This window comes from Dipodomys ordii, unplaced genomic scaffold (genome assembly GCF_000151885.1).
Source record: "Dipodomys ordii isolate 6190 unplaced genomic scaffold, Dord_2.0 Scaffold12, whole genome shotgun sequence".
NCBI classification, from domain to species: domain Eukaryota; kingdom Metazoa; phylum Chordata; class Mammalia; order Rodentia; family Heteromyidae; genus Dipodomys; species Dipodomys ordii.
This window is the reverse complement of record NW_012267228.1, coordinates 14,765,885-14,779,410: the sequence shown is the minus strand read 5'-3', so window position 1 is coordinate 14,779,410 and position 13,526 is coordinate 14,765,885. Positions and strand designations below refer to the sequence as shown.

The window sequence follows — 13,526 nt, the reverse complement described above, 5'->3', positions numbered from 1 at the left end:
AAAAGCCGGAAGTGGCGCTGTGGCTCAAGTGGTAGAGCGCTAGCCTTGAGCTGAAGAGCTGAGGGACAGCGCCCAGGCCCAGAGTTCAGGCCCCCCAAAAAATAAATTAAAAAAATAAAATAAAAATAAAACATGACTTGTTAACACCCAAGTAGCAAGATTAATAAATTGGATTGAGGGTATACCTTGAGGGGTAAAAAGTTGTTTAGCATTCAGGAGGCTATCAACAGGAAAAAGGAAAGAAGGAAAACACACCATGGCTCACACCTGTTATCCAGCCTGGGCAGGAAAGTCAATAAGATTATCACCCATGAATCACCAGAAAACCAGAAAAGGCATTGTGGCTCAAGTTGGTAGAGCACCAACTTGCCTTGAGCTGAAGAGTTGAGACAGTGCTCAGGCCCAAAGTTCAAGCCCCACCCTCCACCCCCACCCCCGCCAAAAAAAAAGAAAAATTACCACCAAACAAAATTTTTTTGAGGTACTAGAGTTTGTTCAGGACCTCCTAGCTTGTAGCCTAGTGCTCTTTCACTTGAACCACAGCTGCTACTCTTTATTTTGGATAGAGCCTACTAAATTTTCCTGCTCAGGCTGGCCTCAAACCACAATCCTTCAAATCTCAGCCTCCTCCATAAAAATGTTGAAAGGGAAAAAATTAACTCATAGTTAATTTAAAATTAACTCATAGTTAAGTTTTTAAAAAAAGGTGGGGGGGAACATATACATGTTCCTGCATTAAGAAACTACCCGGCTACCCGGGAATTTTTTTTTTTTTACTATCTCTGCTTAATTTTGGTTTTAGTCATCTCAAAGAAACGGTCATGTTAAGAGACCTAACATAATTACATTAATTACATTCCATTAGGAAATAAACCTGTGGAAAACAACTATAGCAAAAGTACTGTATTTGGGTTCAATAAAAAGTTGGTGATAGTAACTCTACTCAGCACTTAAAAATACTTCTACTTTACCATGGAACCATCCTTAACATACTTCAAAAATCTGTTCAATAAGAAAAAGTAGACAATGTATAATTTTATTAATAAATAGTGCAAAAGCATCAACAATAACTGTTTAAATATTAAATTTTTAAACAGCCATGCCTTGGCTTAAATTTGTGCATATTGGCCTCTATGGCACTGCAAAGAAACACATGAAAATATTTCCTATTTTCAGGAACAGATACTCAGCTATAATACTGTTTACAAATCATTACAGATAAGATAAACTCTGCAATAATTAATTTACACTTTGGGCAACCACAATTAAGTGTATATTAAATCAAGAAATAGCCTATGGTAAGATATACTCTAGATGTGAGGGTATAGTATTTAATGTATTTGAAAACCTAATTTCTTATTTCTATTACAGGACACAGATATGTTTTACATGAAGCTGCTCATATGAGGAATGCGTTCTTTGACCATAAGAAAATCCACATAAAATAAGAGTATCTACCCCCTTCTCTAAAAGAAACAATACATTTGCTCATAATCTCTGCAGGCATCGTTTCTGGTATCAATAATGACAATGTTTACAAGCACCAGCCCCAACATTCTGTCCTCAAATGACATTATAAAGTTAAAAAAAAAAATGTCACTCACTATATATGTATATATATATATATAGATGTGTGTGTGTGTGTGTGTATATATATATACATATATATATGAAATTCCAGCAAAACTAATGTTAAAAATGACATATTTTGAGGGGAACTTCCCTTCACCCCACCTTCCCCACCCTTTAATTCTTTAGCTTCCATGAAGTAATATTATTTCTATGAGTTTTCTATTATGTGCAGATTTATGTTTCTTAAGAAGTAAAATGAAGTTTGAACAGAACAGTCTGTGGTGTGGTGACATCAGCAACCGCCAGTTCTTGTCCATCAACAAGTCCTAATTCTAAAATAGAAAAGAGTATAATTAACCAAGCAAATATATCTCAATGAAATGTATAATACATATACACAAATTATGAAGTTTTATGGTCCAAGTATGCAATTTCTTAAGAGGTTTTTTTTTTCACAACAGCAATTTTATTATGATATCTACACATAAGTAATTATATCTGATCAATGTATTAAAAGCAAACCTAAAATAAACATTTGCTATTTTACCAAAAAGAACATTTTATATGTATATTTACTTAAAATACCTTTCAATGTCTTAGAAAGATTTGGCCTTGTTCGTTCTTCAATAGAAGTCACTGACTAGAAAACAAAATGATGTTAAGGTAAAAGCTACATTAAAATCAATTACACTATTCATGGCTTCCTGAAAAAATTAAAAATGAACGCTGATCACCTGTAAGTAAAGTGTTCTATTTTTCCCCTCTAATGTGGCTGTGATAGCTGGAGATTTCATCTGCCTAAATATAATCAAAAGAAAAAAAGCAATCAAATATTGTCCAAATTATTTTGGGTTTTTTCCCCCACAATATAACAAAAATCCAAAATACTTACAGAGAAGCACTATTTGTTAGATAATCCAAAACCTCTTGTAGTTTGGCTGATGGAGAAAACTGAATATTTTGAGGAAGCTGACTACAAGCTGGACAGTTTTCCTGCATATATAAAACACAACAAATTGTAGAGATACACGAACCAATACTAGTCTCTTTATAAAAAAGAAGTAGAAATCACATTGTTTCATAATCATGCCTATCTCCTATAAAAAAAATTTTCATGCTTCAAATCTATTTTCATAACAGATCATTTCTTCTAAATCATTTTGCTATAGAGTATTTTAGTCTATCCAACAAAAGATATCTAGTAAGTAGGCAGACTAGGTAAATATAGTTAGAAAATAAAATGCTTATAATGTGGGTAATTCTATTTTAATTCTGACTAATACTTGATATTTTAAAAGAATACATAACCAAAACCTTTTCATTAATTTAATACTACTAACCTTTCTCTCTGCTTCAAATGTGTATGTATACAGCCCGTCTACATCATTGAATACCAAGTAATTATTAAGGGGAATGTATGCACTAAAATGAAAAGAAAGTTCACAGTTATGTAACTGAGCCTGGTCAAATCATGGATTTACTTATTAAAAATGTAAACTATTACCTTGTGGCTATTTTAAAAACCTCAGTGGCACACACAGCTAAAGAGGGGAGAAAATAAAGGTGCTTCATTTAACTCAATGAAAATCAGTGCCTCTTGATCAATCACCCCCTTCCACCAATCTCCCCCCATCCCATCTTTTCCTTCCTCGTGGACTCATTTCACATTTCCACCCTTTATCACATACATACACTGAAGGTTCTAGATGTATCTGTCCCATGTTCTTGTCTATCTCCCACCCCCTTACATTCTCATTTCAGCTTCCTGATATTCATTTTGTTAAACAGTCTGTTAAATGTTTTGAAAGTTCTACTCTATGAAGATTCACTCCTGTATATACCATATGTTATTCAACTAAATCATATATAAGCTTCAGTGTGTGTTTAAATGGGAGGTTGTATTTGGGGCAATTTTAAGAAATGAAAAATTAACCAATTTTCTATTGAGTTCTCCCAAGCAATACATGTTTTCCATACTCTTTGTCAGATTAAAGAATCACTTATACTGAGTTGAAAGATTAGTTAAAAAAAGAGATGGTCATTTTCCTTACCTGCAATGACTGCATTCGTGGAAGCTACTGCAGGAATTATTCGTTTTACTACTCCTAAAAAAAGTTATCATCAATTAAAATATCATTTCTCTAAAAAAATTTACCTTAATCACTATGATTATTAAATACCATTTCTTGAAATTCAATTATTCAGGCTCTCAAGCCAAAAAATAAATTTAGCATATCCAAACATGATGAAACATGCCTATAATCAAGCACTTGAGAGCCCTGGCGGGAGGATCACAATTCAAGGCCAGTCTTGACTATACAGCAAAACCATACCTCTTAAAACCAAGCCAACCAAACCAAACCCAAAAACTATGTTCTTTCACATTGTAGCATGCTTAGAATTTTAAGCTATGTTAGCAAAGAAAAATAAATTCTCAAGTACATTTTACATAAAGGCAAAACAGTACCATGACAATAACAAGTGCTTATTACATTCCAGATATTGTGATAATTAAGTTATTTAATTTTTATAACATCCATATGCTATTATGCTACTTGAATTTTAAAGGTAAGTACAAAAAGGCTGATAGAAATTAAATATCACACGCATAGTATACCTAGTAAATGGTGGGGTAAGTATATGAACAAAATATGCCCCACAGTACACAGTCTTAATTACTACATTATGTTACACTCAGAAAAGTTTGAGTAAGCCAGGCGCCAATGGCTCACGCCTGTAATCCTAGCTACTCAGGAGGCTGAGATCTAAGGATCCCAGTGCAAAGCCAGCCCAGGCAGGAAAGGCTGTGAGACTCTTTTGAACTGGCACTGTGGCTCAAGTGGTAGAGCGCTTGCTTTGAGCTGAAGAGCTGAGGGACAGTGCCCAGGCCCAGAGTTCAAGCCTCACGACCAACAAAAAAAAGAAAAAAGAAAAGTTTGAGTAAAATATAATTAAGCTACATAACTTTTCCTCATATAATAATCCTAGCTATTCAATTCACAAACTCTCAGAACAAACAAGAACTGTCCTTGATAAAGCATCTTTAATTCTAGGCTGCCTTACAAAACACTACAAATGGATCTCCACTTTAACACCGAATATTTGACTTCAGCATTCACCTAAAAGGAATGAGCAAACCCCAACCTGAAACCTTAAATTCAAAATAAAAATTCCATTCTTTAGCTGTATCTGAAATGGTCATTTTAGAAATAAGTAACTTTATCTTGAAGTATAAGGAAGCATTACAGGATGGAATGTATTCCTCCAAACTCCAGGCAAAGGATAAGACTCTAAAACAACAGGATAGACAGACAGCAAAGAAAGTTAAGCTTTTTTTTAAAGTTCATTTTTGGGGCTGGGAAGGTAGTTCAGTAGTAGAGTGCTTGCCTTGCATGCATGAGGCCCTGGGTTCAATTCCTCAGCACCACATAAGCAGAAAAAGCCGGAAGTGGTGCTATGGATTGAGTAGTAGAGCGCTAGCCTTGAGCTGAAGAGCTGAGGGACAGTGCCCAGGCCCAGAGTTCAGGCCCCACAGCCCACAAAAAAATAAATAAATTTCTTTTTGGTGAGACGATTCTAATGTTAGAGGGATACAAAGAACGAATCCATGATGACTAAACTAGAAGCTCACCACTAAACCATATGCAGCCTGGTGCACTGAAAGAAGGAACAGGTAGCCACAAACTGAGAGAAACCCAGGAAAAGACATTACCCAATAAGAGCACTGCAAAAGGAACCTACTCCTTTCTCATCTTCTGCAGCAAGAGCTTCAATGGACAGAAAGAAAAAAAAAGAACAACAACAACAAAAAAAAAAAAACAACCACGTTTCTGTTACACAGAAAAGCAGTCCAAGCACTACTTGGACTAGTTCACTTCCAATTTTATTTCTGTACACTCTGTCGAAACACTCAACCATGATGCTAAAAAGTATTTACTTAGCTCAAGTAAAAGGTGTGAAAGAATGAAGGACACTTCGTATTGAAATGAATTTGTAGCTCTCCTAATGATTTAAAATGTATACTGTGTGTCAGATACTTTTCTAAGTGTTATGGACAGTACCTGTGGAGAAAAGTATGAACTCTTACAGAGCTTTCCATTTGATAGGGGAGCTAACAAATGAACACATCAGAAAATCTCAGATACTGAAGGATTGTATTAAGAAAATGAAAAACCAACAACAACAACAAAAAGGCAGCTTGCTAACTGGCATGAAAACAGACCTAGAAATAAACCCATACACTTGTAGCTATCAGATAGTCAATAAAGGAGCAAAAACTGTAAGTTGGAAAAAAAATACTCTCTTCAATGGTATTGGAAAAACTGGACATCCATATGTAGAAAACTAAAATTGGATCCCTGTTTGTCACCATGTATCAATATTAACTCAAAATGGATCAAAGATCTGAGTATCAGACCTGAAACTCTGAAACTACTGCAAGATGGAATAGGAGAAATATTAGCACTTATATAGGTAGGAACTTTCTGAAAAGTCTCAAGGGCATAGAAGATAGGAGAATTAGCACAGCAAAGAACATAATTACAAAGTTAGAAAGACAACCAACAGACTGGGAAAAGATCTTTACCAGCCAAACATCCAGCAAAGCCCTAATATCCAAGGAGCTCAAAAAATGAATACCCCCTAAATGAATAAACCAATCAATAAATTGGCAAAGGAACTAAATAGAGACTTCTCAGAAGAAGAATAGAAAAGTAACAAACCATAGAACTTGCCTATGATCCAGCCATAGCACTCTTGGATATCTACCCAGTACATTGTAAGTCAGGAAGGATATGGTAAAGACATTTGCATATCCGTGTTAATTGTTGCACTATTCACAATAGCCAAGTTATGGAAACAGACAAGATGCCCTACAAAAGATGAGTTGATTTTTTTTAATGTGGTAATGTACACATGGAATTTAATTCATCCATCAGAAAAATCAGGTGATAGAGCACCAGCCAATGAATGAATGAAAGGCTGCATCAGATAGTCCTGGTCTAGGACCAAAAAGAAAAAATAATTTATCATTTGCAGGGAAATGGATGGACCTAAAACAAATCATGTTAAGTGAAGTAAAGCCAAGCTCAAAGAGAAAAGGTACGTTTGCTCTCATATGTGGAAGCTAGATCTAAAATACAACCAATGAATTCCAAGAAATGGAAACATGGTTTTCTTTTATATTGTTTTGTTTAGTTTCTTTATATATATTTTTTCTTTGTTTCTTTCTTTCTGTGTTTCTTTCTTTCTTTCCCTTTCTTTCTTCTTTCCTTTCTCTTTCTTTCTTTTTCTTTGTTCCCTTCTTTTTTTTTTGTTGGTCGTGGGGCTTGAACTCTGGGCCTGGGCACTGTCCCTCAGCTCTTCAGCTCAAGGCGAGTGCTCTACCACTTGAGCTACAGTGCCCCTTCCGGTTTTCTGGTGGTTTATTGGAGATAGGAGTCTCACAGTCTCTCCTGCCCGGGCTGGCTTTGAACCGCGATCCTCAGATCTCAGCCTCCTGAGTAGCTAGGATTACAGGCGTGAGCCACCAGCGCCCGGCTCCTTCTTTCTTTTTCTTTCTTTCTTTTCCCAGTTGTGGGGCTTGAACTCTGGGCCTGGGTGCTGTCCCTGGGCTCTTCAGCACAAGGCTAGCACCCTATCAGTTGAGCCACAGTGCCACTTCTTTTTTTGTTTTTTATTTTGTTTTGATTTTGTCTTTTAGGGGGGCATGGACAAAGAGGAACAGAAGAAAGAAACAGAAGGGTGAGCAAATGCAGTTATTACATTAAATACACACTATGTTAAAAAAAAAATGAACTTGTGGGTGGGGAACAGAGGGAAAAACAAGAGAAAGCAAGGAAATCTGGGACACTGTCCAAAAAGAAATGTTGTTACTACCTAACTAATGTTACTGTAACTCCTCTACATATCACCTTTATAATAACAAAAATAAATTTTTTTAATGAACTATGTAACTTGGGTAGGCAGGGGAGGGGGGGAGGAAATGGGAGAAAGTGAAAGAAAATGAATGAATGAAATGTGAAAAGTGAATGGAAATGCCCAAGAAGCACTGTATTCAAAATCTGACTTACAAAATTGTAATCCTTTATACAACTCCTTAAAAATAAAAAAATTTAAAAAAAGAAAATGTTAAGATATGTGGTTAGAGGAACAATGGTAGTACAGTCCATTAACTAGGCTTGCTCAGGAAGGCCTCCTTCTGGAGAAAGAACCATGATAAGGTGCCACTAGGCAATGACTAGGAAGAGAAACTTTCTGTAAAAAACATAACAAGGGAGAAATTGCACAGAAATTGCACCAGGTGGGAAAAAGGTCTAGATTTTACTGCACAGTATTATCAAAGAATTGGAAGTATAGTCTCAATGTAAACAGCAAGCAATAACAACAACAAAAATAACCCTGTCTCCTTTTAAGTCTGTATCAGATCTGAAAGAAGACGAAGTTCAGAATGCTATACTATTGTCTATTAAGGCATTGATAAAAATGTGAAGAGAATATGATCACTGTGTTTAATATTGTCAAATCCATCACTGAAAAAGAAATTAGATTACATATGGTAATGGGACAAAAATCAAATCAAACCAGGGCTAGACATTTTTACTTGATATATACAAAAATTGCCTAACAAGTCTTGTGCAAAAGTGAGAGACTGCTGCCAAGAGGCAATGAATTTCTCTTCAGAGATAACACAGAAGGTTTCAATGGGATAGTTTAGGGCCTCTACCAATCCTAAGTAAAAGTCAATGATTTTATGAAATTTCCCTGAGCTGAGGAGGATGGGTTCTGCAGAACTTGGTTCCCACACCTTCAGGTAATCTGTAAACTATTGTTTCCATAGTACCTTTACTGAACCTCCAGTAGATGGCATTGCCCAAAATCATTTATCAACAATTCCCCTAGTTGCCAGGCACTGGTGGCTCGCGGCCTGTAATCCTCACTATTCAGGAGGCTGAGAACTGAGGATCTCAGTTCGAAGCCAACCCTGACAGGAAAGTATGTGAGACTCTTATTTCAAATTAACCTTCAAAAAACCGGAAGTGGCACTGTGGCTCAAAGAGGTAAAGCACTAGTCAGAAGCAAAAAAGCTCAGGGACAGTGTCTAGGCCCTTAGTTCAAGCCCCATGACTAACAGAAAAAAAAAAAATTCTCAGCTGGTGCTGGTGGCTCATGCCTGTAATCTTAGCTATTCAGGAGGCTGAGATCTGAGGATCTCAGTTCAAAGCCAGCCAGGGCAGGAAAGTCCGTGGGACTCTTATCTCTAATAAGCCACTAGAAAACCTGAAGTGGTGCTGTGGCTCAAGCAGTAGAGCGCTTGCCTTGAGCATAAGAGCACAGGGACAGTGCACAGGCGCTGAGTTCAAGCCCCACGACCGACAAAAAAAAATAAATTCTCCCCAAAACCTAAAACACTGGGATGTTCCCAAATTCCTGACAGTTTACTAACTCACCTTGAGTGAGTCTATAGGTAACACCTCTAATATTATATTGTGATGCTCTCTCTAGAGATTTTTGGAAAATCCACTGAATATGCTCAGGATCATCGCCATCCAATGGAACCCCATCTGTTGGGAGGAAAATAAAAAAGAGAGGAAGATGTGACTTTTCTTTTTAATACAATAACCCCAATGAATAACACAGAAAAATACATATTTTATGCAATGGTGGATGATTAAATTTATTAAATTAGGCGTATTACCTCCAAAAGGCTGCTCTTTAGGCCACTGCAACACCCTTGCATACTCAATGCAGTGTTCTGGCAGCCTGGGCATGGATGCAATGGTGCACATGGGGAAATTAACCTGAAACCACAGTTTGTCTTTTTTAGTGAGTTTCAAACAATGCAACTTCCAGTTTAATTCAGTTTGTAACAGTTTCCAATAACTGAGCTCAGCCCTCCTTTACAATAGCCCTCCTTAGCCATAAAGGAAACTCGGTAAACAATTAGCAACACCACTGAAACTAACAAGGTCATCTGAGTCATTTCAGAGTGGTTTGCCTGTAAAGATATGTCTGCCTTACATTTTTAAAGTATATAAGTTTAAGCTTTGCTAGACCACAAGAATAAAAGTGCTGAATCAAGTCTCTAAGTTCCATTCTATGCATGGGGAACAAGAACTATTTCTCTTCTACTTTTCTTCCTATTTTATCCTATTTTACACTAAATTCAATCCTTGCTAAACCTTAAAAACAAAAAGTGCTGAACAGATTCGCAATGTGAATAACTTGTTGCCTGGTATTTAAATGCGAAGGTATTAAAAAATGAAAACGGGGGGCTGGGAAGGTGGCTCAGTGGTAGAGAGCTTGCCTTGCATGCATGAGGCCCTGGGTTCAATTCCTCAGCACCAAGAAAAAAGAAAAAAGCGGGAAGTGGCGCTGTGGCTTAAGTGGTAGAGTGCTAGCCTTGAGCTAAAGAGCTGAGGAACAGCGCCCAGGCCCAGAGTTCAGGCCCCACGACTGGACCCCCAAAGAAAAAAAAGAAAAAAAAAAGTATTCAGAATTAAGTCAATTTTAAGTATAATTCATACAAAATTATATTTACAAGTCAAAAATTTAACCGTCCTTTAAAGAAGGCATAAACATTAAAGAACTCCAACTTTGGGAAGAGGATCTCATCCCCCACTGTTTTTATTTCTCTGAAATATGTCCTGTCCAGTCCTCCCTCCCTCCCTCCCTTCCTTCCTTTTCTGTTGCAAAACCCCAACAGATGCTTGAAACTACATATGATAACCAACTTTGTATATACTATATTCTTTCCTATTCATATTTTATACTAAGATAGCTTTATATACAATTTAGCCACAGTAAAATATTAACCAAAATGATAGAAAAGAACAACTGTAACAATATACTATAATAAAAAATTATGACTGGTTTCTCTCAAAATATTATAGTTATATATACTTTGACAACTTTAAAAAACATTTCTCCTTCCTTATTCAATCAAGAATTTTTACCTTTTCACTTAAAGTTAACAATTTGAAGTTAAGTGTCTCTTTGGTATATCCAAACTGCCAGTATCACTACTCTTGTGTGGTAGGAGACTATTAAGGAGGCAGCTCTACTACTGAGCTACACCACCAGCCCTTAGAATTATTAATATAGACAGGTAGGAGTGGCTCCTGCCTATAATCTTAGCCCCTCAGAAAGCTGAAATCTGAGGTTCACAGTCTGAAACCAGCCTAAGCAGACAAATTCAAGAGACTCTTTTTTTTTTTTGGTCGGTCGTGGGGCTTGAACTCTGGGCCTAAGCGCTGTCCCTGCGCTCTTCAGCTCAAGGTTAGCGCTCTACCACTTGAACTACAGCGCCACTTCCTCCAAGAGACTCTTATCTCCAATTAACCAGCAAAAAGCCGAAGCAGAGGTGTAGCTCAAGAGACAGAGCATGAACCTTGGGTGGAAAAACTAAGCAAGAGCAAGATCCTGAGTTCAGGCCCCAGTATTGACACAAACACAAAAAAGGAATAATTTAAAATATTTTACACATTGATTAAACTAAATAATTCAGCTGTAATTCCAACACAAAATACTATAAAAGAAATACAGGTACTTTTTGATTACCTGTGGTGGATAAAGTTCCAGTGTACACTCAATGCAAGCAGTCATCCCAGGCAAAATCACCCGAGCATTTCCTTTAAAACCTTCTGTCCCCCCATCTATCAAAGGGACAATGGAGCTTGGATCTAACACACCATCTTCATAATTTAGCAGAGATATCTAGGAAAAGGTTTTGAGTATTTAAAAGAATAAGAGCTAAAAAAAAAAAACTTCTAACAAACCCCTATGAATCAGCTGGACTACTGAGTACTAATATACAAAATCAAAAACTTAAAAGATAACTAGAAATAAACAGATGCATCAAAATAATTTAAAATTAAGTGAACTCTGATTTTTCAAAACTATGCTACAACATTCTAAACTATGGTATGTTTAGAGCTTCAGCAAGGATGTGAGCGAAGCATGACACTGAAGTCTTTACCAGCATGCCGTTTATCCATCGTCTGGCTATGATAGAGTCCAATCCACACACAATAATATGAAATTCTACAAGAAAAAAAAAATCCAAGTTTAAGTTTTAGTTTTAGGGTTTTGAGTCTTTTTTTAAAGGTCAGAGTCTTATTATAGGGCCCCAATTTGCCTCAAATCCTCAATCTTCCCTGTCTTAGTCTTCTGAGTTGTGGGATTGAAAGAAATATACAAACAATTCTTAACATATGTTCCTAATTTTAATGTCTAGTTTTTCAAAATGTACCTCTAGCAGGCAAATCTTAGAAACTCTTATGTCCAATTAACAAGCCAAAAAAACAGAAACAAAAACATAGCTCAAGTGGTAGAGGATTAACCTTACTGACTAGTTCAACCCCTAGTACCTGCATAAACAAATTAATAAATGAATAAATAAATGCACTTCCAAATCAGGCACACTAGCTCAAACCTTTCATCTTAAGTATTCAGAATGTAGAGATCAGGAAGGTTGCAGTTCAAGGCCAGTAAGGGCAAAAAACAACAACAACAACAACACGAAAGCTCATCTCAACCAATAAAAACAATGCGCATGATGGTGTAGGTCTGTCATCCCAACTATGAGAAAAATATAAATAGAAGGAGTGTCATCAGGCTAGCATGGACAAACAAGGCCAGATTCTATTAGAAAAATAACTGAAGAAGAAAAAGAGATGGGTCCATGGTTCAAATGGTAAGAGCTCCTACCTAGATATTCCAAGGCTTTGAGTTCAAATCCCAGTACTGCTAGGACAGAAATTGCACTTGCATAATTATGTATGAATGCAGACTCACTGACTTCAATAAACATACCAACGTGGTATGACATGCTGATAGGGAACGGAGCTGTTGTGTAAAGGGATGGAGAGTTCCAGAGGTCCCTACTTGCCATTCAGCTTTTGAGTAGATCTAAAGCTATTCTAAAAAACAAAAGCTAACTAATTCCAATAAAAGCAGTTGTACAAAAATCTCACTTTTTCCTAGAAACATTTTCTAACAGTTCCAACAAATATTTTCTCCTCCTCCCTTCCTGCTTTCTCTCCTTCCATCTCCTCCTTTCTTCTCCTAATCCTTGAGTGATTTTTATTCAAATGATCAGGAAAATGTATCTAGTGACATCAAATAACGATTAAAACATTCATTTAACAAGCTAGCTAAACAGCCAACACCAAGGAAGGAAATTAACTAAAGAAATAACCAAATTAAAAAAACTGAAGATTTGGGGGAATTTAATTTCAATGAACAACTTACGTCGATAGAAAGTGTCATTAAAATCTTGAATCTTGTTGAAATGTCTAAATACAAGTAAAGGAACTTAAGCTGAAAAGTTTTTTATTTACCAGATAAATTAACTATGCCACAAGGAACAAACTATAAGCACCTATTTAAAACTAGAAATGAGTACACAATGTTCACAAGCAGTGGAATTCAAGAAACCTGACAAGATGAGCATAACTCTACTACTTTTTGACAAAAACTTTCTCCCATTCCTCCTTTTAACTATATGGTTTTCTCATCTCTGAACATCTGCATCTTCCTGTATATGTTCTTGTTCAGAAGTCTACTTTATACTTTAGCTTTTATGTAAACACTCATATTCCAGTAAAACAAAATATGCCCTCAAATATCAGCACCAAGACATGCACTGTTTGTTTAGCAAAGGAAACAAACATTACAAGTCTTACTTCTCTTTGTGATTTTAAGTGTTAATGAAAACCTAATTTTTAAAAAAATACAGAAAACTTCAATAACTTTCAGTTGCTATTATTGTTGGGTTGGGTGGGGTTTTTCTTCAGGATTGAGAAGATGCCATGCATTTTCTTTTTTTTCGTGTTTTTTTTTTTTTTTTGTCGGTCGTGGGGCTTGAACTCTGGGCCTGGGCTCTGTCCCTCAGCTCTTCAGCTCAAGGCAAGCGCTCTACCACTTGAGCTACAGCACCACTTCCGGTTTTCTGG

At 36.4% G+C, this 13,526-nt stretch overlaps 2 protein-coding genes across 2 annotated transcripts in view; both read right to left on the bottom strand.

The window, feature by feature from the left end:
• Tmf1 (TATA element modulatory factor 1) overlaps positions 1-1,556 on the bottom strand; it is a 29,122-nt gene extending 27,566 nt beyond the window's left edge. Inside the window, exon 1 of the mRNA XM_013010363.1 lies at positions 1,483-1,556. Within this exon, the coding sequence (XP_012865817.1) occupies positions 1,483-1,556 (74 nt within the window). The remainder of the gene's footprint in view (positions 1-1,482) is intronic.
• Uba3 (ubiquitin-like modifier activating enzyme 3) overlaps positions 1,014-13,526 on the bottom strand; it is a 20,819-nt gene continuing 8,306 nt past the window's right edge. The window contains exons 6-18 of the mRNA XM_013010362.1: positions 13,257-13,288; positions 12,823-12,885; positions 11,549-11,613; positions 11,131-11,286; positions 9,269-9,371; positions 9,021-9,134; positions 3,624-3,677; positions 3,077-3,113; positions 2,913-2,994; positions 2,465-2,565; positions 2,307-2,370; positions 2,158-2,212; positions 1,014-1,904 (exon numbers count right to left, since the gene is read on the bottom strand). Of these exons, the coding sequence (XP_012865816.1) occupies positions 1,816-1,904; positions 2,158-2,212; positions 2,307-2,370; positions 2,465-2,565; positions 2,913-2,994; positions 3,077-3,113; positions 3,624-3,677; positions 9,021-9,134; positions 9,269-9,371; positions 11,131-11,286; positions 11,549-11,613; positions 12,823-12,885; positions 13,257-13,288 (1,015 nt within the window). The 3' untranslated portion in view covers positions 1,014-1,815. The remainder of the gene's footprint in view (positions 1,905-2,157; positions 2,213-2,306; positions 2,371-2,464; positions 2,566-2,912; positions 2,995-3,076; positions 3,114-3,623; positions 3,678-9,020; positions 9,135-9,268; positions 9,372-11,130; positions 11,287-11,548; positions 11,614-12,822; positions 12,886-13,256; positions 13,289-13,526) is intronic.